At 39.6% G+C, this 27031-nt stretch overlaps 1 protein-coding gene across 9 annotated transcripts in view; it reads left to right on the forward strand.

Annotated features, from left to right (window-relative positions):
• Window positions 1-27031, forward strand: part of LOC124303260 (mitogen-activated protein kinase-binding protein 1) — an 84915-nt gene that overhangs the window by 53864 nt on the left and 4020 nt on the right. For 2 of the 9 annotated variants that reach the window (XM_046760264.1, XM_046760265.1), the window contains 23 exons: window positions 4856-4947; window positions 13893-14115; window positions 15895-16110; window positions 16207-16389; window positions 16508-16668; window positions 16751-17087; window positions 17189-17355; window positions 17467-17794; window positions 17893-18103; window positions 18215-18464; window positions 18551-19016; window positions 19332-19400; window positions 19706-19819; window positions 20193-20368; window positions 20468-20758; window positions 20891-21041; window positions 21259-21358; window positions 24599-24733; window positions 24991-25136; window positions 25330-25537; window positions 25633-25759; window positions 25867-26057; window positions 26311-26331. In XM_046760264.1, coding sequence (XP_046616220.1) covers window positions 4856-4947; window positions 13893-14115; window positions 15895-16110; window positions 16207-16389; window positions 16508-16668; window positions 16751-17087; window positions 17189-17355; window positions 17467-17794; window positions 17893-18103; window positions 18215-18464; window positions 18551-19016; window positions 19332-19400; window positions 19706-19819; window positions 20193-20368; window positions 20468-20758; window positions 20891-21041; window positions 21259-21358; window positions 24599-24733; window positions 24991-25136; window positions 25330-25537; window positions 25633-25759; window positions 25867-26057; window positions 26311-26331 — 4363 coding nt within the window. Of the gene's footprint in view, window positions 1-4855; window positions 4948-13892; window positions 14116-15894; window positions 16111-16206; window positions 16390-16507; window positions 16669-16750; window positions 17088-17188; window positions 17356-17466; window positions 17795-17892; window positions 18104-18214; window positions 18465-18550; window positions 19017-19331; window positions 19401-19705; window positions 19820-20192; window positions 20369-20467; window positions 20759-20890; window positions 21042-21258; window positions 21359-24598; window positions 24734-24990; window positions 25137-25329; window positions 25538-25632; window positions 25760-25866; window positions 26058-26310; window positions 26406-27031 lie in introns of all 9 variants that reach the window. The other 7 variants (XM_046760273.1, XM_046760269.1, XM_046760268.1 and 4 more) reach the window with 7 other exon arrangements.

Consider the following 27031-nt stretch of genomic DNA (forward strand, 5'->3'; position numbering starts at 1 on the left):
GCGCAGCAACTAATTTCATTTTCCACTTTTTTCTTCGCACGAAGGTGAAGTATCAGGTACATTATTAGTCTGCAGGGACTTACGACGGACCATAGAGAAAAACGTATCTTATTTTTTTATAAATCGTTTGCAAATTTCAGATATGCTTCGTAAATTAAATTAAACTAACGTTCGGAAATGGTGTTCTTCGATTGCTAGTTAGTTTTATGAAACGAATCGATACTATGTGTTTTTAAGATCCAAATTCATATATTCATGGTGCACAGCTTTTGGAGCTTTTGTTCGTAAAAGCTGACCAACATTACCTAATTTTCGTCGTGGAATATCTGAATTCTTTTATGGGAAAAGTTGGGGAATTTTGTTTGAACAAAATTGTCGTCACCACCCCCGATTGCGCAGTTTTACTTCCTGCATCGCGAATCCTTATACCTACTAATGTTGCAATTTGCGCACGTCTCCGAATCGGGTCACTTGAAATTAGAACGTATTCGTTAGTTCTTCGTCTATGAAGCATAATTATTGTCCGTTTCTTGGGCGAAAACGACGAGAGAAAGAGAGAGAGCTTTATTTATATAGCTTTTGCCGAGTAGCGGTGCAGCCATAATAATCGCCTTTCCCGAACGATGCCGCTAATTAAAGAGCGGGTCGCATATACGCACGCGATGATTATCAGTGATTATTCAAAATAGGCTAACAAAGTGAAATTAATTTATTACCAAGATGCTGCGGTACTGCATCATATTGGTTAAACACGTCGAATGTCACGAGGTAGTTTTTGTACAAGTCGAGAATCTCCAATCCGCGTGAATAAATTAATCTTTGCCGGGTAGGGTTAAAACACTTGAATTACCGATTGATAGAAGGATCGGAATATTGAATCTTCATTAACGCGAAAGTCTTATTCGTAGAATTTAAAAATGTGGAATATCCAGGTATGGAACATCGAAAACATTGAAAGTTGAAATTTAGAAAGGTCAAAACGTAGAACGGGCAAGATCGAGAATCTCTGTACGATTTTATATTATCGAGAAGAATTCTGACGATTTAAAGTTTGGAATTCTATATTGCGACCTTTCTATTATTTTACTACCCTCATATTTTGACTTCCAAAATTTCGAAATGCTATAAACTGAGTTTCTGCTTCTTTAAAAATTCAAGTCCCTTGGTTTTTTTTTTTAATCTTCGGCGAAATTTAATGTCGTCGGTGATATAACGACGATCGTGCTGCAAAGACCGCAAGTAGTAATAAATTTGCGAGAAAGCTGCCTGTCGTTTTGTGACCCTAGGTTATCGGGCGGCAGGTAGGCGCAATTCGCACAAATTTCACTCCGTGCAAGCTGCTTGTTTTGCATCCTATCCTAGCTAAGTATGTATTTCTATTTAGCCTTCGGGCGGGAAACGTCTTCGCATGAATTACAATCGCTTTTGCACGTATATTCCGTCGATAAAACATACCTGACGCGTGCAATTATTTATGCGCATGACGGATTTTGACGATAAACACAAAGCGAAACTTTCTCATTACTTAACGTTGTATTTTTTGTGATCGATTCATTCGTGCTTTTTTGTTAAAGTTTTTTTTATCCTCCTTCCTCTTTGTTGGATAACTACACTGTTGTACGATGTATCTTGTACATCGTAATCAATATTCGTGAAGCTGCTGGAAATCTTTTTTGTGATTTTTATTACATTAGCAATATTCTCGCCAGCGAGAATTAAGAAAGAAAAATTGCGCGTAATTTTATTGGTAAAAATGTACCATGAAAATGTTCAAATCACTCGCAACTTCTGGTTATCAAATGTGTTCAGTGATCTGAATTATTTTTTTTTTTTCTGAAATCGACTATTTCTCGTGTAACGACATTCGATCAATTTCCGTTACAAAAATCCAAGCCTACGCGATTTTTCGACCCATCAATCAAATATGTTTCTAAATTTTCTCCTCGTTAACCGAAAATCATTCGTCGGACTTCCGTCGTTAAATCCGTTACAATTTACTATCTTTATTTCTTTTTTTTTCCTCTCTATTTCTAGTATAATCCGCTGTAATAATCCGCCCACGTATTTCTATCGGTAGCAGCTGCAGGATGATCGTAAAAACCATGCACACTTCCTGTCGCGTATGTATAATCGGCGGCTGTGCACTTGACGAGTCTCTAATTGACGCTGCGTGTATTAAGAATGAAAAAAAATAATCGATTCTCGATTAAATCTCTTGTTTTTTCCCGATTAATCGAATATAATTGATTATTTTTCCTCGCAATCGGTTGTTATATTTTACTCCCATGAACGATGCAATACAATATCAATTTATGTGATCGAAGTATGAATTATTATCATTTTTTTTTACTTACAAAGTATCTATTCGATATAATTAGCGAAAGATGAATGAATATGTTCAACTGAATTTGAAAAACATTTTCGAATGAAACTCTAAACTATCAAAAAACTTTTCCGCCGTTAAGATTACGTACTAAAGCTTAGGAAATTTTTGTTTCACACCCTTTCCCTTTCGTTGACACCCTTTCTAGGGCCAGCAAGTTTTTTCTACGTATTTATACCTACGCCTGTAATATTTCTCAGATCTATATGAAGCTGTAAGTAAGTCTGTCGAACAGAAACGATGTGTCGTGATCTGGAATTCATATTATATTGTTATTTTATACTTATGTACTTGCAATTCCACTACATTTAATGTGGTTGACGTTGGCAACGTTACTGTAACGGTGCATGTTCAGTATAAATCGTTACAACGCACTATTGGAATTGTATGAAATTTGATAAATGCTGACAGTGAACCAAAGATACTCATATTTTAAAAAAATCAACTCTTTGAAAGTCATTTTCAAAATTGCAAAATAACAAATTTCTTCCTCACGTTTCGTGAAGTTAACGTTACTTCACTTCAACCTCGTGAATTTTGACTGTCATAAATTGTGAGAGATCGTTTTTACGACGCGTCTCGCTTTTTCAATTACACGGGGAACAATGGGGGAGGATACCTACTTCTGCATATGACGTCAGGATGGTAATATTCATTTCAATTGTTACACGCGTGTGTAGCGTAATAACGTTGGTATATTTATAAGCTTCGCTAGGTCTGTTACGGCACAGGAAATGCGTGAATAATTGCTGCACGTCGATCGCGTCCGAGGTAGGAAATCGTTTCATTACGTTTTGTGATCCATCGAATTATCGATCGCGATTATTCTTTAAAAAAAAAAAAAAAACGCTTTCAATTATTTTGGTCTCGCACATATTCGGGGCGCATTTTGGAAGAGAAGGTAAAAAACATTTAATCGATCAGTTGAATTTAAAATTTGGCGAAGAACAATTTTATATCTCAAATTCGTATCCCGAAAGGAGTATATAAATTTTGATTGATTTATTTATATCTGTATGCTCGGCGATTTCATGTACACCGAAAATACAATCGCAATCTTAATCATACCGCGTGTTGACTTCCTGTTATTTTTATAATCGCCGTGTGTGGGATTTAAACATATTACGACGCAGAATAATTCCTGTCGTAGGTATATCAAAATTTTGTGATATGTATGTACATGTATAAAACACGATGTGTTTTTTGTGTACACTAACTTGTACAAACAGCGTAGTGACCTGCCGAACGATGTTATAAATCAAATTAAATTTCAATACGAAATAATAATACCGGCAGATGGTGTCACAAATTTATTACACGTTAAAGAGCGGCTGAACTGATTTCCAGACGTCCAGTGGTAAATAAATCCATTAACGAGACTCTAATCTCTTGAATCGTTACACTGCACAGTCGGCCACTTTGTGCGTCGTTGCGCGTTAGAAATACGCAATATCGTCGAACGATTACGTTTTAATCCCAATTTACAACCCATACCATTTCACACGTAGATACGCGCAATATGTGAAGCAGCGTGATACCGTGCACTTCGAATTGTATCAGTTACACACGTTAAGAACAATCGAGAAAATTTATTGTCGTCACGGGCGGGGTGGGGGTTTTGATTCATGGAAGGCGTAGGAGGCGGTGCCCCGTATGTATTATACCGATTATACGTATAAATTAGAACCTACGTTGTTCTCTCTTTGAACTGCTGCACGCATGAGTACGATTTACGAGTAAAAGACAATGTCAGGTCGAGAGGAGAGGAGAGAAAGAGAAAGTGAGAGAGGAGGAAAGGTGAACAGCGTTTTATAAACGAAACGCATGAGTTTGGAAACATGCACGAAACGTACGGTGTAGTACCTGTGTGTCTCTATGATACTATGGTTAACTACTTTGTGGATTAGTGAATGCGGTAACTGGACAACGAGAGAGAGAGAGAGAGGAACAGAAACGTCAGGTAGTGAAAGAGAAACAGTTCCAGTCCGTCGTGGACTTTTATGGTGACGCTGTCTGCGCACCAAGTTGTAGGTACCACGTATGTTGCTCTTGCTGTTGCTGTTCCAGTTGCTGTTGCTGCTGCTTAGTTTCTATGCAAATTCCACTAGTCACTGGGTTGCATGCCGCCAAATCGCATAAGGAGAGAGTTGCGTGTATGTCATTCTTTCTACTCCTCTCTTCTCCGATCACAATATCTCGGTTTTCCACAGCGCAGCTGCAGCTGCAGAAACTCCTGAGAACAACGGTTAAAAATTAAAGACGGGTACAAATTTTATTTTACCCAACAACTGCCAAGATAACTGGGGTGGTTGTCGAAGAGATCGACTTATTCTCGATGCTTTTTCTATCTGACTTTACGTCTTGCGAGGTGGGAATATTACAGTTAAACGAGAGATTCCTCGTTGTGTAGTATCGACATGTGTATGAGGTTCGAAAACAAGTGGATCAAGTATTTCCATTTGTCTGTTTCAGATAAAGTTAGAACGTGTCTTGGGTGTGACTGTGTCGAGCAACGCAGCGTTGGACTGCGACCAGACGAATGGACTGGTTGCCTATCCGGCTGGGTGAGTTTTTGGATATAATGATTAGGTGTATAATTGAATGGTAAACTCGAATCACAGCCGAAGTGGTCAATGATTTAATTTTATAATGACGCGTCCAGATTCTATCAGTTATTCGAGTTTCTTCGCTTCCTCAAAAGCATCTCAGGCTTGGACTTTTCTCACCTGAGAAGCTGTTCGGATCAATAATTAGGCGGGCTCCGCCAGAGTCCCAATTTTCATCGTATATATAGGTATATACGTATGTACAATATACCCACGCGATCAAAAGAATAGCGAAAGTACCACAGTATGCAAGGTGGCGGAGAGAAAGAGAGAGGGCATTGTTGTTCAACGCTGTGAATAATCATAATAAACGAAATGAAACTCATGCATGTCCCGGCCTCTTCCTTAATTTAACCTTAGAACGCGGAGTGTAAGCCCACGCTGGCGAGATGAAGGCCTCCGAAAGAGGTACACTGAAGCTGTTTTACAAAGTCAGCGCGATAAAATTAAACGCGCAAAAGTTTTGTCTTCTTTCCTTGCTTCTTTTTTTTTTTTTTTTTGTCTTTTTTTCGGTTTAAACACACTCAGAAAATTCAGTCGGCAACGACTTTGCAGTAAACGGAGTCCACTTTAATGGGTTAAACTGACTTTGATAACTATTTACGGGTTGAAGAAAACTTGAGAAAAAAACAAATTTGAAATAAAATAACAATGTAACGAGTACTTGACCGACAAAAATGGGTCAGTGAGCGGAGAACCAACCAAAGGTTGAGCCGAGAGAAAGACAGGAGAGAGAGAGAGAGATTTTATCTCATGGCTGGCTCTAAAAAATTGGTCCATAAATATAATTGGACGATCCGCAACGATGCTGCGGTGTTATCTCGGTGTCATCTTCACCGCGAGTAGCATTCGCGTTTGAATCTTATTTTTTTGACCCTTGTGAATTTCGGCTGCTGTTACTTCATTACTTTGTGTGCAGTGTTTTATGCTCGGTCAGCTAGAATTGAAGTTACTATGCGTGAACTACTCGGTGCTGCCGCTGCTCCTGCAGATGTCTATATTAATGAAAGTAGGATATCGCGTGTTATTCTCTCTTGCCCACGTGCCAGCAACGCTACGCTATTCTTGCTGAATACCCGTGCAACTTATTGTTAAGTTACACGACGTGGTCTCGGTGTTCTTCGGACGTAATTCAACGAGTCTTATGTCATTGGCCTTCTTTTCGCTTGTATAAGTACTCCGAGCGTATTCTGTTATCCACATTCACGCGTCGATAGGAAGAATCATTCGCGGTGTAATATGAGAAGAAAAAATTTATCACCTTTTTAATTATCGAATATTAATTAACAAAATCGTGGCAATATTTTTCGTCGCTAAACATGTTCATATCAACAATATATGGAAATACGTAATCCGAATGAAAATATTTTCTTTTTTCTTATGTCTTTGTTTTTGTTTTAATAATAATTTATAAGATCGTGATATGCGTAATGCGGGTGAGTTTAGAAAAAACAGACTCGAGTGTAGACCGGATAATGAAGTCGTTGATGAAAAATTGTCCATCACCGCACGCTTAACATCGCTTATTTGATTTTCTCCAGCTCTTCGAGGCCGAGAGTGAGTACCGATTTCGTAATAATTATCCTCCATTCGAAAACAGACACCCACAGATAACTATGTCGGTTCTCCGGGGTAAAACCTGCCCCTCCTATGTTAGCTAAGAACAAATTATTGTCTTAAGACTAGAGCAGGTGTGCGCACTTATGAACGATTTACATGTACATATATATTGTGTAGGTATACATAAAAATGTAATAACTAGTTATTCCGACACGGTGCGAAGGTGGTCGCGGCGAAATATGTAATAATTGATATGCAAAGCAATCTTCACGCCAGTCAGTCTTCGTGTTTCTGTTTGCTGGAATAGTAATTTGCGATTATACACGTGGTCTTCTTACGCCAAGCAAGAATGGAAATATTGCAGTATAAAACGCAGGTGCAGCAAACAATCGTCGTTGATGAATTTTTTCGCACCTCGCATAATTGTTTCTTTTTTTTTTTACGTATACCATTTAGCGTAAAAGTAAGAGTTTCGTTCTCAATGCCAGTGTAAAAGTGGAATATTTTTTACAATTAACAATTGTAGCACAGTCAGCAATTAATCGTTGCAAGTGAACCACTCTCTGCCCATTCGTCTGTGATGCGATGAGTTATATCGGGGCAAAATATCGATCGAGAAAGTCACGCTTTCCTCGGATTATTGAAGCGTAGAAAAAACTTTACTTAGGTACTCGGAGTTCTGAATTAAATTATAGTCATTAAGGAGACAGTGAATTTTGTTTTTCTCTTCGGAAATGTCACCACCGTCTAGCGGATGATATTCTATTGCCTAATAGATCTGCGTCCAGTGCTGGAAGTGTAGTACTGAATTCCGATTCTTAAGAAAAAATTGCTCTTTCCCTGCATTTGTCAATGTCGAATCATTTTCTTTCCCATACTCGATCGTCGAAAGCGTTCGTATACGGCTTACAGAGCGGATTGGTATTCGAAGAAAGTTATTCAACTGCTGGCGATACGGAGGTTTGATATTGAATTAACGAGGTATTGTTTGGCCGGAGGTTGCCGGGAACTTTCTTCATCCCATTATATCCGGTCTCTAAAGTACTTATCACAATACGGCTGCGTATGAATATCGTTACGCATTCGGCATCGACTCTATATCAATATCCTCATCCGTATCGATTCACAAGGCTTTCCGAAGGTCGTTTCCATGGAGGATCTATCGAACGTAATATAGATGCTGTATCACGCATTGTCAGTCCCTGCTCGCCTGTATAATTTCACAATGAAAGTTCACGGCTCGAATGGTGAAAAGTAGATATATATATATATATATGTATAGGTAGGTACCTGCGTACCTTACATACATGCAATCTTCATTCTTGGCATGAGTGCCTATCGGTATACGTGATACTACGCTTTTATCCCGCGGGATATGAAAAAAAAAGCACAAAGACCTTGCCTGCGGTATAACTTGTGTACAAACGCATAACTTCCAATGCCGTGCGTGGGTAGTCGTCAAGTAGGTATGTGCCAGTGCTATTAGCAGTCTGTACCGCATAGTCTTCCATTGTAACATACGTATATTATACCCACGCGAATATTTCTCCCACTTGCGTACGTCGTGCGAAGAGCAAATTTGCCACAATTTTCTTACCACACGAAAGTTTGACAAGATATTCGCCTGTAAGTTTGTTGTTTAGGATTTCGGAAACTATGTGAAATGCTATCAGTTGACTTGGATTGACGACAATTTCTCCAGTCGAAGAATGCCAGTATCTGGTTCGAAAGGAAAGAAGAAAAAAAACTTGTTCGGAACATCTGATCGTCGACAAGTTGGAAAACTGGAATTTGAAAGTACACGTGTATAGAATGTCCCCCATAAAGCATCTATGATTTTGCGTTATGTGTTGTCACTCTATATAAAAAAAGTTTCAAATCACGGACTACTGCCAAGTACATGTCTGTTAATTCACAATGAAAGCATGGTTGCAGCTTGACCCTTAGCTTCCACATCTCTCTGGAATTACACTGCTGCCACACTGGGGTCCGACTGACCCTAAACTTATCCAACTACAAATGATGTTTTGGTATGAATAAAAAACAAATTAACTCATCCATTGATAAAACTACAGGAATAAAAATTAAATTAGTACGTGAAACTTGGCGGGCCTCTTTCAAGGCATGATGCATACATAAAACAATAGTGATAAAATTTGATTTATTCGTCAAGGTATTTTTCTTGGTCACCAGGTGACCTTGGTCAACTGGCGATTTCCAATATTAGGAAATATGTAATTTGAATTCCACCGATCTTCAAGTGGTTACTAAACATTTGGAGATGTTCGGTATATTGCTGATTTTCAAGTTATTTTCAATATTAAAGTACAGCTCGAATTCCAGTGTTTTCCACTGATTTTTAACTAATTCCTTGAAGAGTAAATGGCTCCCCGATGCTAGCGATTGATTCTGCGTTTGGTCGTTCATATTTGAAAAACTAGCCGTCCATGTCGAAAATACAAAATGAACGTTTCAAAGTTCAGGATAGACAGAAAAATAAATTACGTAAAACAGAGTAACATAGATTTTGTTACATGCGTATACTCAAAGTTATGACTCGGAGAAGACAAAAAACCATGAACGGATTCGTGTAGCACAAAAGTTTTCAACCCATACGATAATAAATGAATGAACATAAATTGTAGGAATAACAGGGCTAGATGTGGCGCTTGCTTCCCAATCGATGAGTCAAGTCGATGTGCATGAGTATCTGAAGGCTGATGGAAATATTACATATGATTGTACGATCTCTCGTCTATATTAGATACTGTCTTTTTTTTTCAATGAACTTGGCTCGATCGGCGACCGCCGATCTTGATCCGTAAGAGGAAAAAGTTTTATCCAGGATTTATTGCATCTGTATAAAAAAAAAAACTACTACTGCATTCGTTCGGAAAGAGTAAATCAAACACTCAGTACACGATCGTACACCACTCCTGGCACCTTTACCCGTAACTACCTTATACCGCAACTACGTAAAAGTGCACGCGAATACATACTTTCTAACGGCTGATTTCATTCAAAGACGTGAGAAATTTCCGTACCATGGATGCAAATTACAGCCATCAACGATGCAGCGTGCCACATTAACCCGGGGTTTACCGGGTCGTCGGTTTTTCTGCTGCTGTTCAACGTTCAATCGATCTCTGTATTTGACCAAATTCCGATCCGGGGCATACGAAATTTTCTCATCGCGACACGGACTTGGGGCGAAAAAAAGGTGCACGAGAAAGAAGGAAAGGCTTGGAACGCGTCGTCCCGCACTATAAGAAGCAATAAAGACTTCCTTGGATACACCGATAACTTCGCTTCCTTCAGGGTACTTACTTGTGTATTGACAATGAATTGGCAATTATCATTCGCGGTTGACCCAGTAACCTTTCGCCGCTGGCTCTATGCTTTTCCCTAGTAGGTACCAAACACGATGCGAACAGTGTACGTGTTGTTAAAGACACCAACACAGACTACGCCTTCCTAGATATGTAGACGTTCAGGTCCTGGGTACCGGAACGTCCTATATAGATACGCGGCCGTGCACGTTGCCTCTCTCTCTCTTTCTCTCTCTCTCTCTCTCTCTCTCTCTCTCTCTCTCTCTCTCGTTCTCTCTCTTTCTCTATGCTCGATTTTCTCTCCTTGTCTCTGGGTTATATTTACGAGCTTTGTAGGTTGGATGATAGCTAGCTACACTCACATACACACGAGTTACTCCCGTAGAAGATGAAAATCCACGTCGAGATGTACGTACACATACCTGTAATATCCAGCAATTCTGAACACGAAAGCTTCTCGAGCCTCAGCTTGTGCACGCGCTGGTTTTAGTGCACCACCAGGTCGGTAGGGCTGCACAAGCTCTCTTCGAAAATGTGTTTTTTTATTTATTTTTTTTTCTACCTCTGCCGTATTCTCTCTCTTTTCTTTTTCCTCTTCTTCACCTTCGCAAATGCCGGCGCAAAGTCTCGCCACCGCTGCTGTGGAGGATGTGAAGAGGCACTCGAATACCGTGGAAAGAGGCCTTAGGCCACTCTCACATCGAAAGTATCATGCAATACCTACATTCCCAGGTCCATTGAGATGAGCCCTGCAGGTATTTTGCGGACTATGCTACGATGTCGATCCTTTATAGGCGGTCGGTGTGAAAATAACCTGATACTACTATAGGCGACCACTGACTTACTTGATACCTTATTTCTCTTCTTTCACTCTTGCTCTGGTCTCGTGTGAGAATTCGCAAAGTCTTAAGTCAGCATCTTTGGCGGTACGACGTGTAGCTGAACTCCTTTTCAGATACTTCGACTGACAATGAACCGAGTTTGTGCCGGAAGCGATGGTCCCAGTCTCTCGACCTTTCAACGACTCATTCTTTCGCCCAGTTATTGTGTTAGATTTTACGTTTATAGACAGAAATTACCTCTACGGTAAGGTATTTAGCAATCCAAATCTTCTCCCAAGAAAATTTATTATTCATCGTATTTAGCAATATTTTCAATCATTTGACAGTTTTCGATCGTTTGTTCTTTCTTACTTTCTTTTCGCACATCCAGTCATTCACGTGCGTAAGGTCTTTGAACCGAACTCCGTCTGTCGGAGGACACTTCAGACTCTGAGGCTTCTGTTTTTGGTCGCTGAAAGTGAAGTAACCGGAAGTGGAGTGCCACGCTTATATGGACGCTCGGTTGGAGTTATAAATCGTTATGTAATAATGCGTTCGTTAGCGAACACTCTTTAATGAGAATTATATTGCGATCGGTGAATTTATTCAGCTGCGTGAATCTGTCTTAAATTATTAGAACCAACTTTTGCCACATGGTCGTTTTCAATTTCTGAAAAGCTTAAACTTTTTCAGACGCCTTAAGACTAGAAAATAAATTTTGATCCTCCATTGGAGAGATTTATTGAAAACTTCCTAATGGCTATAATTAAAGTCTCGTTTATGAATCATCTTGAGTCGATCATTGTTGATGAATAATTACTAATTAAAACTCAAGTACACCGAAGTGGTTCGTTGATATTTGCTACGCGACATATCTGCCGTATAGTTACAGATCGAAAGTAAACTTGCCCCCGGGCTGCAAAAATGATTTTCGTTCGACCAATCGACTCCGATTCGGCACACAAAAGAACTCAATCGGAATGGTAAATTTCGAACTTTCTTAACCCGCTGAAGTGTGGTATAATTCTGGTATGGATACAGTTGGTTCGAAATAAAATTAGAATGAACAGAAGACGGAACGAAGTCGTCACATGTTGACAGAAAGTGTGTAATATACGTATATGTATAGACGACCGTCGAATCTGCGTTAAACGTACTTCAACTTACGCGTGCGGTCTTGTGGTAAAAGCGTACAGGCAATTTCGCTGGGCTTTTTCTTTGAATAAGAATTGTAATTTAAATATAATTGGCTCGAACAAATTGGGTCGGTATATAGTTTGAAGTAAAAGTTGAACCTCATCGCGGATTCTTACGGACGTGATGCGCGATATTTGCTATTCGCGCATGTATCTGCGCTTTAAATTCACCGTTCATACAATACCGTACCATTTGTTCCAATAACAATAATCTTTTTATCAAGCGGTTGATTTTATCCTCGTTATTAATGTAGGTTTCGGTACTTTAGTATTACACATAACTGGTAAAAGTGTATTACTTATATATGTATAGTATAAACATGGAGCTATTCCGACCTATTCGATCTACACGCTTGAAACTCGAGGGAAAATAATTTCTAACCAATTCGCATCGCGTCGTATTGTCCGTATAATAATTGCTGTAAATTTCGCGTGATTACTTTACATCGAACTATCGACTTCCAGAAGCTAAACTCGATTCTCGTTTGCGGAATTGGCGAGTTCAGCCTGCCGTGATTTCGTTACAACTATAACCATGACGAAATAGATCCCGATGTAGTAATTTTACAGCCCAATAAAAACCCACGGTGCACCTGAACACACGTGTGATGAAAAGACTTTCGCGAATGCAGTACAGCATACAATTATACGTCACACTTACAATAAGTACAATTACAGTGATCGATTATTCGTATGCATATATGTGTACGAGTTGAGTTTGGAATGCAGCAGCTTCGAATGCCGATCGATTTGAATCGAACTAGGTTCAACGACTCGGCTATCGAGTATGAATAGAGGCAAACGATTTCCCGTTTGAAATATCCATTGATAGTGAATAATTTTATTAAAATTGTCAGAATACCTCGGAGGGTTTTCATTTTTTCGTTGACAAATATCCACTTACCGGAGCTTGATTTTTCCCACCAACATTCACGTACGATTATCGACTTCACCAAAGTAGCTTATTTATAGACATTTCATTACTTAGTAACAAACTGCGATTTGTAATAGATTAGTTTTTTTTCTTGTCACTTTTGATTTGGTTTTCGGCTGTAACCTTTGAATCATTGATCGAAACTATTTGGGGTTACAGCGGCAATTAGTTTCCTAGTTATATAGGAAAATGTTGCCCAGGGTGTTTTCTACGATAAGTTTGTGATATCTGCCGGGGCCGTCTTTCTCTCCTTCTCTGTCTGTGATCGAGTATCATGCCCGGTGTCCCGTGACTGGTATAAGAGGCCAGGTACTTGTTGGCCTGAGAGAAAGCAGCGTGAACCAAACCAAGCAGAAAGGAATGAAATTACTGTTGAAATGCCGCCGGCTGATCAAGGTGATATAGCTGGATCCTCGTTTCTCGTGAACTTGAACTTCCCGTCGATCCGTCCCGTGGAATCGTCAACCCGCAGTGCTCATTCCCCGGGTCCTTGGATCCCGTTCCCAGACTCTCTTCGACGGATATCGGCACGCCGGGTTGAGGAATGCCCATCCGGACTACCGGACGCCGGCTTATTCTGACCCAGAATGTCGGAACTGGCCGTTACAGGGCGAGGTACTCTCGATTCGATCGTCGGAGCAGCTTTGATTGAAACTCGACGTAAATGCAGATATTCTAACGAGTGATTGTATATGTATTAACTAAATTTCATACATTCCCAATAGTGCAAATTAACGATTTTTCCTAAACATTGATCGTGACGGTAACGTTACCGACTTCCTCGTCCTCGTAAAAACAGAGTAGATACAATAAATAACCCAAATTACCGTGTCTTTGTGTCGTTATTTGGCTCGAGGCGACTCGGATTTGGCTGCGTTTCGATCTGACTCGTGCCTGCCACAATAAAAACCGTCTGTAAAAATGTCGCGAAGAACCGTTATAGGCAGTTTGTATTTGACGTATTGTTATATATTTAAATCGGGGACATGGAACCCCCTTCAGCAATCACGAATCCGAAGCACAATATCATCTCTTCTAATATAATTTTCTTCTATTGTTCCAGATGCACGGTGGTGTTGTTCAATCCGCGAAAAAACAGTCAGACACATGTTCTCAATGCGTGCCGAAAGACCGTTACGTCACTGGCTTTATCCGGGGATGGGAAACTTCTTGCTACCGGCGAATGCGGCCACGTGCCGAATGTCCGTGTTTGGGATGTCGCCGATCCTCACAATGCCGTTCAGATCGCAGAATTTCCCGGACACAAGTACGGCATCAATTGCGTGGTAAGTTGATACGCTGTATCGACTAGTCAGTTTTCAACATTGTTGGAACTGATTGGTACGGATCTCAAACAAAGATTCTTGAGTAAACTAACGCGAATGTCGAGCAACTGGATTCCCATACCTCATGTATGATTTTCTTATACATATAATGGAAATGTACTAGATTAGAGGTACTTTTAAGCTTATAGAGACTAATTTTCAACCGACTAGATCCGCTTGACCCAACTTGAACAATTTTTTGCGGTGCAATAAATTGTTCGAGATTCTTTCTCGGTGGTTCGGTTTTCGGTAAAGGCTACTGAAAATTGTCTAAGCATTGAATCGAATGGTGATGCAAATCATCGAGCTCCGTAGACTTTGCAGCTTCTAACAAGCGAGCGGTGACTTTAACGCACGAGTAGGAGATAACTCTGGCCATGTGTGCCTATTGGAAAAAGACCCGCGTGCAGAGCAGCAGCAGCAGCAGCAATCTAACGGCCGATCCTGAGCTCTATATCTGAGTCTCTCTTTACGCCTTATATGCGTACACTGCACTTATGCATGCAACATCTCGGGTATACGGGTATAACTGGTATAGCTTCGTGTCGTCCGTCTCATGCTAATTAGCGATAACCGATCGACGGCTCGTCGGCAAGTATATAAGCTGCGGTTACTTGACTGACACAACGGGCGGAAGAGGAATACGCAATTTGAAATATGTATAAGCAGCTGCAAGCAAGAAATAGCCGATGCATCTCGATGCGTAATTGCTTATTTGTTTTATTGAGTATTCTCATGTCGCTTCATTTTATTATCAATTTTTTATTTTCTCATCGCACAACTCTGCACAACGAGCTGTATTGACAATTTTACACGTTACGAATGCGTTAATTATACTTGTATACCTGTTTATGAATGCATATTTTACATAGGTTGTATGCTGCGGGGCAATATATACCTTATACCTAATATGCGCTACAATACATGGGCGCGCCGCTGCGGCCGTTCCTGTACGGAAATTGCTTAATATGCCCACCCATAGGATCGCGTATAACGGTGTTTCGCGTAGCTACACGATCTCGCGTTTGTTTCTTTTTTTTTAAATTTTTTATTCCTTGTTTCGTATGCCCCGCGTATACGTTATGGTGTATACGGCATTTGGGAATTTTTTCACGTCCCACGGGAACCGTAAATACGCATTTTGTCACGTGGAGACCTCAAGCAAGACAAAATAAACCATTAGAAACACTCGGGGTCTCGACGTGCTGGTTGAAAAAAAGCGACTGTTACGTTTAATACTGCACAATTGCTACTGCTTGTTGACCCTTCACTTGTTGTTTCAAAGAGCTGAAATAAGTAAGAAAGTAAGGAAGTTGCCGCTTCTTAAAGATGAATCGGCCAGCCGTCCGAATCAACAGTTGCTAAAGAGAAAAAACTGCGTAAAAAATCTATAGAGGAATGGTATTTGCGCCAATGACAGTGAATACCAATTATGAAAAAACATTCCTATATCGTGTAATAGAAATTAATCTGAGCAAATTCGATCGGCACAAGCTAATATATCAACTATCTGGGAAAAAGGTTTACAATTAGAATGTTCGAATCGATTAAACCGTGATATTTTTTTTTCTCTATTCCCAACTCTTGATTCATCCTTAAATTGCCGCTACCCCCTGTGATTGGAACCCCAAACTCGAAGACTCAAATAACTCCTATAGCCGTATCAAAATATCACTAATCGCGAATCAGTCTTCCGTTCTTTTACGCGAACGCTAATTCGATAAATTTGCGATTTTGCAGGCGTTTTCACCAGGCAACAAATACGTTGTCTCGGTCGGTTCCCAGCACGACATGATCGTCAACGTCTGGGATTGGAAGAACAACGTGAAAGTGGCCTCTAATAAAGTCTCGAGTAAAGTGAAGGCTGTATCCTTTGCTGAAAATGGCAACTACTTTGTCACCGTTGGAAACAGGCACGTCAAGTTCTGGTACTTGGAATACTCGCGCAGTGCCAAGGTAAGAATTTTCATACTATCCTGCAGTCGTTGCAGATCTTAATTATTATTCATAGAGGGTACCGAATGATGAAGAGATTCGCACTTTTTATTTCAGTACAAAGAGCCCGTACCCTTGATGGGTAGGTCGGCTATTCTCGGTGAGCAAAGGAACAATGATTTTGTCGACGTTGCCTGTGGACGGGGGGAAATGGCTGACTCGACTTACGCCATTACAAAGACTGGACTCCTTTGTGAATTTAATAATCGAAGGCTTTTAGATAAATGGGTTGAGTTAAGGGTGAGTTCCGAGACGTTGCAGTTTTGTGCTTCGTTTCAATAAATGCATTAATTGGTTTACCCTTAGGAAACTATGTGAACCCCGTAATCGAATTTACGTGACCGTCTATTTTTCACAGACAATCAGTGCAAATTGCATGGCTGTTGGTGCCGAATATATTTTCATAGGCTGCGCCGAGGGTATAGTGAGGTGTTTCAGTCCCGTCTCGTTGGAATTTGTAACGACTTTACCCAGAACACATTACCTCGGAGTTGATGTTGCCCAAGGGTTGACCATCAGGTGAGGAATTAATTTCTGAGAAAAAAACATCGGTAACCGTAATTTGTATTCATTAATCAAAGATTCTTCACCTTTTTTTCAGTCACATGTCTCAGCATCCAGCAAGCGCCAAATATCCGGACACTATTGCCCTGGCTTTCGACGAGTGCCATCATAAATTGACTTGCGTCTATAACGATCATAGTATTTACGTTTGGGATGTGAGAGACATAAGGAGGGTTGGAAAATCTCACTCGTTTCTCTATCATTCAGCGTGCATATGGGGTGTGGAAATGTATCCTACGGGATCTGATTCTGTCACCGCTATGCCACCTGGGAGCTTTGTTACCTGTTCGAGTGACGACACTATTCGCGTATGGAATCTAGAGAAGGATTTACTCCCCGATGACACCATGTACAGGAGGAATATCTACAGCAATGTAAGTGAAAAAGTTACCATACTAACGGAACATTTTCAAAGTAAGTATGAAAATTCAAAGATTTTGAATCAACTAATTCATACGCCATCTTTTCTTCTCAGGAACTACTGAAGGTGTTGTACATCGATCCGGAATTGACGTATTTAAAGGATCTAGACTTGGCTGCAGCGGGATCTGCAGAAAAAAGTGACGCGTCTTACGACGGACGGAATGGTGTCAGATCAATTCGGATCAGTCCTGATGGGAAACACCTTGCATCTGGTGATAGGTAAGCGGAATTTTTTGCAAAATTTACTTTCTCATTAAGCGATCTCAAAGTTGCCATAGAATGTTCTTAGTTATCCCGGTTAGTTGTCATTCTATTTTTTTCTTTTTTCAGGTCTGGTAATATCCGAATTCACGAAGTGTCCACTCTAGAAGAAATATGCCGTGTCGAAGCACACGACGCGGAGGTGCTTTGTCTTGAGTATTCTAGGTACTCTAAGTTTTCTAAAGAAGATACTCCTAAGCTGTTAGCCAGTGCCTCTAGAGACCGACTGATTCACGTGTTCAGCGTGGATCACGGTTACAATTTCGTACAAACTCTTGACGATCATAGCTCGTCCATAACGGCCGTCCGATTCTTCAATCAAACGAATCAAACCAACCAGATACAGATGGTCTCATGCGGTGCAGACAAGAGCATAATTTTCAGACAGCTTCAAGGGGTGAGAAAACCTGTAATAGTTTTCCTAGCTATCAAAAAACATCCGTACGACACATTCAACTAATTTTTATTCACGTGTTCCCACCCTTCTCGTTTCAGACGCCTGGCGGGACGCCACAGTTTGCTAGAGGCCATAATGCAGCTGGAAAAACAACGTTGTATGATATGGAAGTGGATTCAAGTCAAAAGCACGTTTTAACAGCTTGCCAGGACAGAAATATTCGTGTTTACAATGTAGCTACTGCCAAACATAGTAAAACGTTCAAGGGATCCGCTGGGGAAGACGGATCTCTCATTAAGGTTGTCTTGGGTACGGAATTTACTTTAATAAACCATTTTTCCCGAAATTACATGGCTCGGTCAAAGTTCGTACTACCTTTTGTTTGCATACCTTAATTGTTTAATAAAAATTTACTTCTAGATGCCTCAGGGATATACGTCGCTACTTCCTGCACGGATAAAACACTATGTGTGTACGACTACTACAGTGGAGAATGCATGGCAACGATGCTGGGCCATTCGGAGCTTGTTACAGGTCTGCGGTTCAGCCCCGATTGTCGACACTTGGTGTCGGCGAGTGGAGATGGCTGTGTTTTCGTGTGGAAAGTCCCCCACGACATGGTTGTCACCATGCAAGCCCGACTCGCTCAGCAGGCAATGCGAGCAGGAAAGTGAGTGGTCGAGTAGCTGACATATAACACTTTCACAGGGGAATCAAACAGACCGAGTATTAATAATATCTTGACATTTTTTGTAGAAGGCCACAACTGGTCAATGGAGGTGGCATTGCTCTTCATCTGGACAACGAAACGTTTGGCGCTCCACCCCCAGAATTTCTTGACCCAAATGCGAATCCTACCCCTCAAGGAACCGGAATCGACTATCGGTTTAGCGTTGGACAGCTGCCTCTATGGGCTAAGAAACAAATAACCACTGCAGCTGCGACAGAAGAACCGCCTGCACTTGGCGGCGGGGTCAGAATGCTTGGCGTTGATCTGCCGAAAGGGCGATGGGCACAGAGAGTTCAACAAAGCGATGGTATCACTGTCAAGTCAGTTTACGATAGTGATCCAGTCATTCCATTCCCATCTCCTCGCGTTGGTGGCGGAGTAGACTCCGATGGTGGAGGAGGCGGAGGGGGCTCTAAAGACAGCTCCATTGATAGTGGTACCGAAACAAAATGTAGCAGTGATTATAGGCGAGATACCATGATCATCAAAAGGGTTGGTATTTCATTATTCAACTTTGCTCTCGATCCTAGGAAGCATGTACACTGAAAATAATGTGATACTAGTTAGGTTTTGAATGGCAATGACAAATCATTACTATTATATGCTGAAGTTCAAATTTTTTCACCTACAGCTTTTAAAAAACAATAAATAATCGGCAAGAAACTGCTATGCCTTGACAACCTGTAACAAACCTGTTTTGCTTAAGAATTCTGTGCAACTAAAAGTTATCCAATTTATACAGACTCTCTTTTACATTTTGCAACTGCAATGCAAATTTTATAACAATCATTTTAACAACATTTTTAGGACGACGAAGAAAATGAATTTCAGCCATGTCCAGATAGTTACAGAGAACTGACTGATGATTCAAAACAGGTACTAACTTGTCATAATAACAATAAATCATTATAACTGCAATAGTTCACTCATATTCGAACGCATGCGAAATAATTGAATTTGCTTATACAATCACGATATAATTTGCGTATGTGTTGTCCTGTTTGTTCTTTGCACTTTTATGCTTTGCCATACAATATCACACTTACTCGTAATATTAAATTTGACAATTTTACGATACAGTTTTGTTATGTTGTCATTCAACTTTGAGTTTATCAGCAGTCCATTTGTTTTGATACTAGCTGCTTGTTTACAACTACAATTATTTTCAATGAATCGCATAGGTGATGGGAGGTAACGTGACCATAACTAGAGGTAGCAATTTGACGGAGTTGACTCGACATTCAAGAAGCCGCCATCACACGGACGACAGCAGCCTTGGAAGTTTCAAGTTCGAGGTACACGACGTTAGACTGTTGTCTCAAGGAAGATAAAATACAAGTTCCTTCGAGTGTATTAAAGATTATGCCTCAGTTTCTACTTTCATTTGTTGAAGGTTACTTTTTTATAGCACAGCTTTGCCTTGCACCATTTTTTATTTTTTTTTTAATCTTTATATTATTTCTAATGCAATGTGAGGTTTCATTTACACTTATCTAGAATGAGCACACAATTCAAAAACAAATTTGCTCACCATAAAATTAAATCTAGTTATATCTTGACATAGAGCAATAATCCAGCTATACTTGTCCAACTGCAATCAATCAATCACTGGTAGACAAAATGGCCTAACGAAACTCCGTTATTTTTTTTTTTCTTCGTATTATTCAGGACCATGAGAGTACCGAACATGATGGAGATGTCGAAGACTACTCAGAGGGAGAGAATGGTACGACTGGTTCCGAAAAGTCTCATCATCATCATCCGCTCATGTATTATCCACCCACCGAAGATATTGTCTCGAATCAATTCACTGTTAACGCCATGGACGTTGAAGAACTCAGAAAGTTAGTAATTTACTTATATATATTCTATTTACTTCACTTGTTTGGTAATTCAAGTTGCATATCAATGGTATACTTAATTAAATATTTGAACTTATAAAGATCTCAGAGGCGGTTGAAAAAACCAAGAAACGGAGAGACTGCACGAACTAACGAGCTCACAGCATCTGGTAGTCAGGATGACTCAGACTCAGAAGGTGGAGCATCGACACCAAGTGCAGAGCGCAATCCTCTATCTATGCTTTCAGAAGTCAGCTCTGAGAGTTTTGACCAATTGGCCAATCAAAGTCATCGTGAAAAATATTTGAAGAGCGCGTTCGAATCTCTGAGCGGTGCTGAAGAACCAACAAATATGTTGAAGACGACTAGCATAAGTTCAAAATTTCATGGAAGGTAACGTATACTTTGTTACTTCCCGATGTATGTACAATGTACATACTAATGTCTAAATGAACAAATGCAATTTGCTTCATCCAGTTTCACTATATAGATGCGAATCATACTGATATATTTTGCATTCTGCAGGACCAGTTCCATTGGCGAAAGTGGGGCAGGCAGGGTCAGAAATGTCGCTGTGATAAATGCAGCAAAACATACGAGAGGTGATACAGATGCAACTAAGAAGCGAGAAGAATTACAGAGGAGAATAGAAGAAACTAGGAGAAAATTACAAAGTGTAAGTGAATCTTTAATCTGAAGAGTGGGGTGAAAGGCAGAGAGTGGCAGGAGTGGTCTAAACGTTCTGCATACGCTGATCACGTACGAATAACAACCATTAAAATCAATTTTACATGATCATCTTGTAGGATAAGATTACAGGCCATTTCGTAAATAATTTACTGTTGATTTTTTTTTTTTTTTGCAATAATTTAATACAAGTGTTTGATTCACAGGTTGGATATCGATCATCTTTGAAATCAAGTCAGAGTATTTCCGATCTCAGTAGTCACATTCCTGCAGAGAAGCATCACCGACAAAGCAGACTGAACACAGGTAATAGAAGCGGACAGACAATTCAAAACGCAAGATTAACTAATACTAACAAACCTCCACCAAACCCAAAACCCAAATTTAACTCGTATCAACTAGTTAACAAAATCCCTCTTGTGGGAAATGTTTTTCCCAAGTCTAAAATGCCACGTGAACAAATATTGCCCAAAAGTCAGACGACTGCTTGTATAAGTGAAAAAATAAAACCTAAAGTTAATCCCAAGCGCCCGATGACATTAAGCTTAAAGAAAACTGAAAAGTACAAGCTGTCTTTGAACAAGGCCAATCAATCATTGCCAGAATCGCCGGTCTGCGAGGAACTAAAGATTCTTAAGGAACGTTGCAGAAAAAACGCAAATCGATTCGCCCGATTTGCTGCTAAGCGAAAATCCTGTAGCTATTTTATTGGACTTAATGACAATGAAACGGAGCTAGAAAATATAACTAAATCGTTTGAGAGCTTACCAGCTATGAATGAATACATCGAACATAAATCCGTTGAAGTACCCGGTAACGATGACGATGGAAACGGTAGTTTCAGTGACGATTCTTTAGAAGGGGATTTCAAAAATCCCCCTCGAAGATGTGTCAGTGATTATTTATTATACAACTATCCGGAACTTTCAGAGAATCAGAACTATCCAAATTACGAAAATCTACGTAGAAGGATACTCACTCAATCGCAAGAGAGCATTTTATCTGATGTATCAGTAGAATCCTTCTCTAAAGGCAGCGCCGAAATTTTAGATTATAATTTCGAACATGAGAGACACTCGAGTGCCAGTTTTTTCCTTTCACGACGCAAGATGCAGGCTTGTAGAAGTCAGGAGAGTATTTTGACGGACGAATCTGATTACCAGATGTTTCCACTGAGGGAAAATACTGATCACAGAAGTACAGAAAGTGTTCTAACTGATGATTCAGACTCCATGGTGAAATCTGCACCATTAGAAATGCTTTTCGACTCGCACTACAAGCGAAAGAGACAGAATTCGGAAACTTACAATGGTCCTTCCAGTAACACGACTGAATCCAGTGCTCGAAATAATGCTGAGAAAAGCTCTGATCTTCCTAGCCAACTGCGAGCTGTATTTAGATCGAAGTCATTACAAGACACGAGATTAAATGCTGTAAAATTGGTGAATAATTACCTCGAAAATGAAGAAACCCATCGTAAAACTTCAATTTATTATAACTTTAATTTGGATGACAATAATAGTAAATCTGATAACATAGATGATACTTGCGATATAACTTCAAAGGGCAAAAGTAATTCTGCAACAGCACAAGGTGAGCCCAAATCCATGTTGGTATTGAATGATTTTGTTGCTCACAAACCACCAAAACCCAAACGAAATTCAGCGAGAACTCAAAGCATGCGAAACAGGGCACGGCCAGCTTGGAACAAATATAATATGGATACATCGCAGTCCCAGTATTCGGAATGCTTGAAAAATTATTCTTGTAGTGATACTTGCGATAGTATAGAACTCATAAAGACTTCAGAGTCTTGTGCTGTGCAAGATGTTCAAAGTTCATCGAAAGAAGTCAGTGACGTAGAAAGCAATAAAAAGAAAAACAGATCCGAAGATAACTTGAAAAAGTTTGAAAACTTTGTTCAGAATTCACATCTCTTACCACAATCTTGCGATATTCAAATGGAAAAAAACAAGTATCTTAGTTTACCTATGAAGCAAGTCAAACGGAATTCTTATTTTGGAAGTGAATCCGGTTACGAATCAAAGTCCAGTTGCGAAAATCAAAGTTATAGGAACCCTGAGAGTATGAATCATACAACCGACAGTGAATCACAAAACTACGAAGACTCGTTAGGGCAAGAATCAGTCAATGAGGTCCAACAGAATAAACATTTTGAAAACCAAATTCCGACTAAAGACACACCCGAACGCTATGATTCTCTAGAACCAAACTTGGATCCGCCCCATAATTCTCAAGTTGCAAAAATTGCGCCGACTATTTTGAACCAGCAAGTTGAAGGCAAACACCCCCGAATTGAAGACAAAAATGTGGATATTAGAATAAGTAGGGCGATTGAAGGAACTGTCAAGTTACTCTCAAAAGAATTTGAAAATTTAGTCCGTAGAGAGACATACTTAGCCCAAAATAAGGATTTCAAGCAAGTACGCCGCCAAGATTCGAACGAAAACTTTGCCAAGCTGGAAGCTGAACGAGATACTAAGTGTTGGATGCTTAAACGTGAAGCTCGCGGTCAGTCAGGGGAAGATAGCGACTGCGCTGATGTATCTACAATGGACAAGTCGATTTTTGAAAGTGGATCATCGACGTCAGCATCTAGCTGTACGAACTCCCCAAAACGGCTCTGGCCTCCCGCATCCCATTGCCAAAGTCATGCAAAGTGGACAAAGAAATTGCCAACTATCAACCAAGTGATACTTCCATCAAAGCAGCATTACACAGGTACCTCAGAGTATTGGAAAAAGTGTCGGAGACCAAGTTTTATATTTGTTTACAATCCAGTCATTCTACAATTTCTGTTCAAATGAGTAAAAGTTGATTGAATTGTGGTCATTGGTTTCTGACATTTTTTCCGTGTAATACTCTCGGCAGGTGCCTCTCATTTATGTGTATTGTGCAAGAAAAATCAGTTTATTATTGATAGATGTTGCTGTTGATTTCTTTATTTATTTTAGTATTACGGCGATAATAATTGTCAAGTGGTAGCTAAAGAATCCCGGCTTTTGACAAAGAATTATTTTGACTTGTTTGGTTCTCAAGGAGACAGCAATTACTTTTCAGTTTGAATGTTGCATTGAAACTCTGCTAAGCAGGGACATTTTACACAATTTTATAAGCTTAAAAAATGTTTATTATTTTCGCATGCAGCGCAGTTTATGGCATGTTCTTTCAGCAGCACCCTATCCACAATCTCCGTTTTACCTCGCTTGATATCCTAATCCACATCCTTTTTATCACTTCTAATGATTTCTTTATAACTGATTGAAAATTCAATATTTTTGATTTCAAATCTTTCATTACGTACTAGCAGGCATTAAGAGCATACAAATTATACTTTCATACAGTCCTTTAACCTAAAGTGTACAAGTAACTGTTTATGTATGTTTTTATATACGATCTTGATTCGTTTCTAAATTTGCTTGGGATCGCACAAAGCTGATCGAAGAAATCAATTATTGTCACATTTCGACGTATGTATTATCTGGAAGGTAGATTAGTGCATGTGTGTGTGTGTTGTGTCAACAGTTGGCACTAGTGGGGGGCGGCTGTCCTCAAAAATTATTGACAGCGAGGAAGAGGGAGGTGGTATGCGACGTGCCTGCTCACTTAGCGACCTCTCCGTCAGTCCACCAAACCGGTTACTGCATGGTCCGATAAAAGGTATTCAAATGTCACCCACGATACCAACCCTTGTCAAAGAGAGAAATCAATAAAAACTTTTCTTGTATTTCAAAAACTATTCCAGCCATTGCTTGTGCTTAATGAGTAATAAATGTAATATTCACTGCACACGCATTTACACTAAGTTCGTTATCTCAAATAATATGTAGATTTTATTTCAAAATTGTACGTCGATGAGCAATAGTATTATATACAGTACTCCTTGGGCAATTATTCTCATAAGTAATGACTCATAGTTTCAGGAAAGCTTAGCACCAAAAACGGAACTAGCTCTTCTAGGGGGAATGGTAGCGGGGGCAATGGAGGTCAGTCAAGACATACCGCGGGGAAAGGCTATGCTAATCACATGACACGCAGCAGCAGCGTAGGCGTATTGAATCAGGTAAATGAAACTATCTTCTTCACTGATCGGTGTAATTTCTTCAGATCTATTATGTTCGACAAGAGGTCATTGAAGAAGTGAAAATTTCACTAGTGGATCTGAATGTATCCATACTTGAGTTCTTAATTTGCATAAGAATTTTAGAATTCTGAACTGAAATAGAAAGTATTACTTTCATTTCATTCTCTTCTAGCAAAGTGACTCCGAGTCAGACGTTGGTATTTCTAGTGGTGGAAGAGGTTGGAGCAATCAAAACAGTGGAAGCAGAATAAGTGGCTTAATGAGGCCAACGATTAGTTCACAAAATAAAGCAAATCATCAAATGAAATCCACTTCCTCTTCGGGAAATGGTCTTCCCTCGGTGCTACGGAGGCGTGGTATGCAGGGAGCTTATTCCAGTGGTAAGTAAAAACTTGAATAAAGGAAATTATCCAGTGAAACAAACTCAGTCAATGTATGATGAGAATTTTTAACTCTGCTTGCTTTTTGTGACCAGTGAATCTAAGTCAAGTAGGAAATCATGAAGACTCAAGTTCAGAGGACACGTCTTCCAATGGGAATTCAGGAAAACCAGCTCTACCTCCGCGGCCTAGAAGTATCAGTATCGATCACTCCTCAGCCAGGTAAGCTAAACTCGATTTATATTACATTTGGGTTGTATTTATTCATAATATACCAAGTAGGAAATTAATGTGATTTTACCTGTGAAATTTATATCTTACACCTCAAGCATACCAACTGCGATGGTCAGAAGATCAGGATCGGCTGCAACGATGACCAATGGTAGGGGAGGAGCAAATGGGCCAGCTGGACAAGGGGGAGGCAGGTTGGCAACTGCAAACCGAAACCAACTTGAACCAAGTCCTCAAGAGCTTCCAGTCAAAGACACTGATCATGCAATCGATATTGCCAGTGCCGAATGTAGGTTTTCAACATTTCTATTAAACATCTCCTTGTGGATTTTGCATCTCTGGATAAGAAATGTTATATTTATCCTCTTTGATTCAAATAATAGCAATATGAAAAAGGCTTCAGTTCAATTTGCTACTTGATATTCATCCAAATAATGAAGCATATATTTTACTACATTTAATTGATATGCTGGGCACAGATTCATCGTGTTAATTGTACCTTGATTAACATAATTTTTAATACGAGCCTTTTACTCCCACAGTAGTCATGGATAACAGTTTAGGTAAACTAACGCCGCCTATTGAGAATGCCGTGCTGTGAAATTAATAAGCATTTCATTCAATAAATAATAAATTTGTAAGTGATCATGCTATGGTTGACAGTTTCATTCTCAAGCACTAGTCAATCAGAAAGCAGACTAGAACCTAGATGTTTGGGCTGATTGCTGTACATAAACGCTGAATGTACTAATATGATTCAAATGGAAATTTATTCTTTTTACTGAGGACTTATTTTTACACTCTTGCATACAGTATCAAAAAAGTAAAAGAACACTTGTGAAGATCTCGAACATTTTTAATTTATAATAACCAAAATGCTTATTTTTTTTTATCAGAACTTCTTGTTAGCACACGACTAGTAAACATTGGTAATTTTTATTGGCTAAACTAAAATATTGATCACAGCTTTTTGTACAGCTTCAGTGTTTCACAATATCACGGTAATAGGAATCATACAGTAATTACAATCACTTGTATGGTTTTTAAATATTCATACGTAAAATTTTACGTTTGAGTAATTTTTTAAATTTACATTAGGCCACTGTTTTTTTTTAGCTATCAATTTCGTCTTCAACTTTATAATAATTTAGTCAGATATCTAGAAAATATGTTCGCTGACCATAATATACGATTAACATTTGAATTTTGATTCAGATAAAGTCTGGAATCATTAATGAAAATAGCATGATCTCATACGGATTT

Source organism: Neodiprion virginianus, chromosome 4, assembly GCF_021901495.1.
Source record: "Neodiprion virginianus isolate iyNeoVirg1 chromosome 4, iyNeoVirg1.1, whole genome shotgun sequence".
NCBI classification, from domain to species: domain Eukaryota; kingdom Metazoa; phylum Arthropoda; class Insecta; order Hymenoptera; family Diprionidae; genus Neodiprion; species Neodiprion virginianus.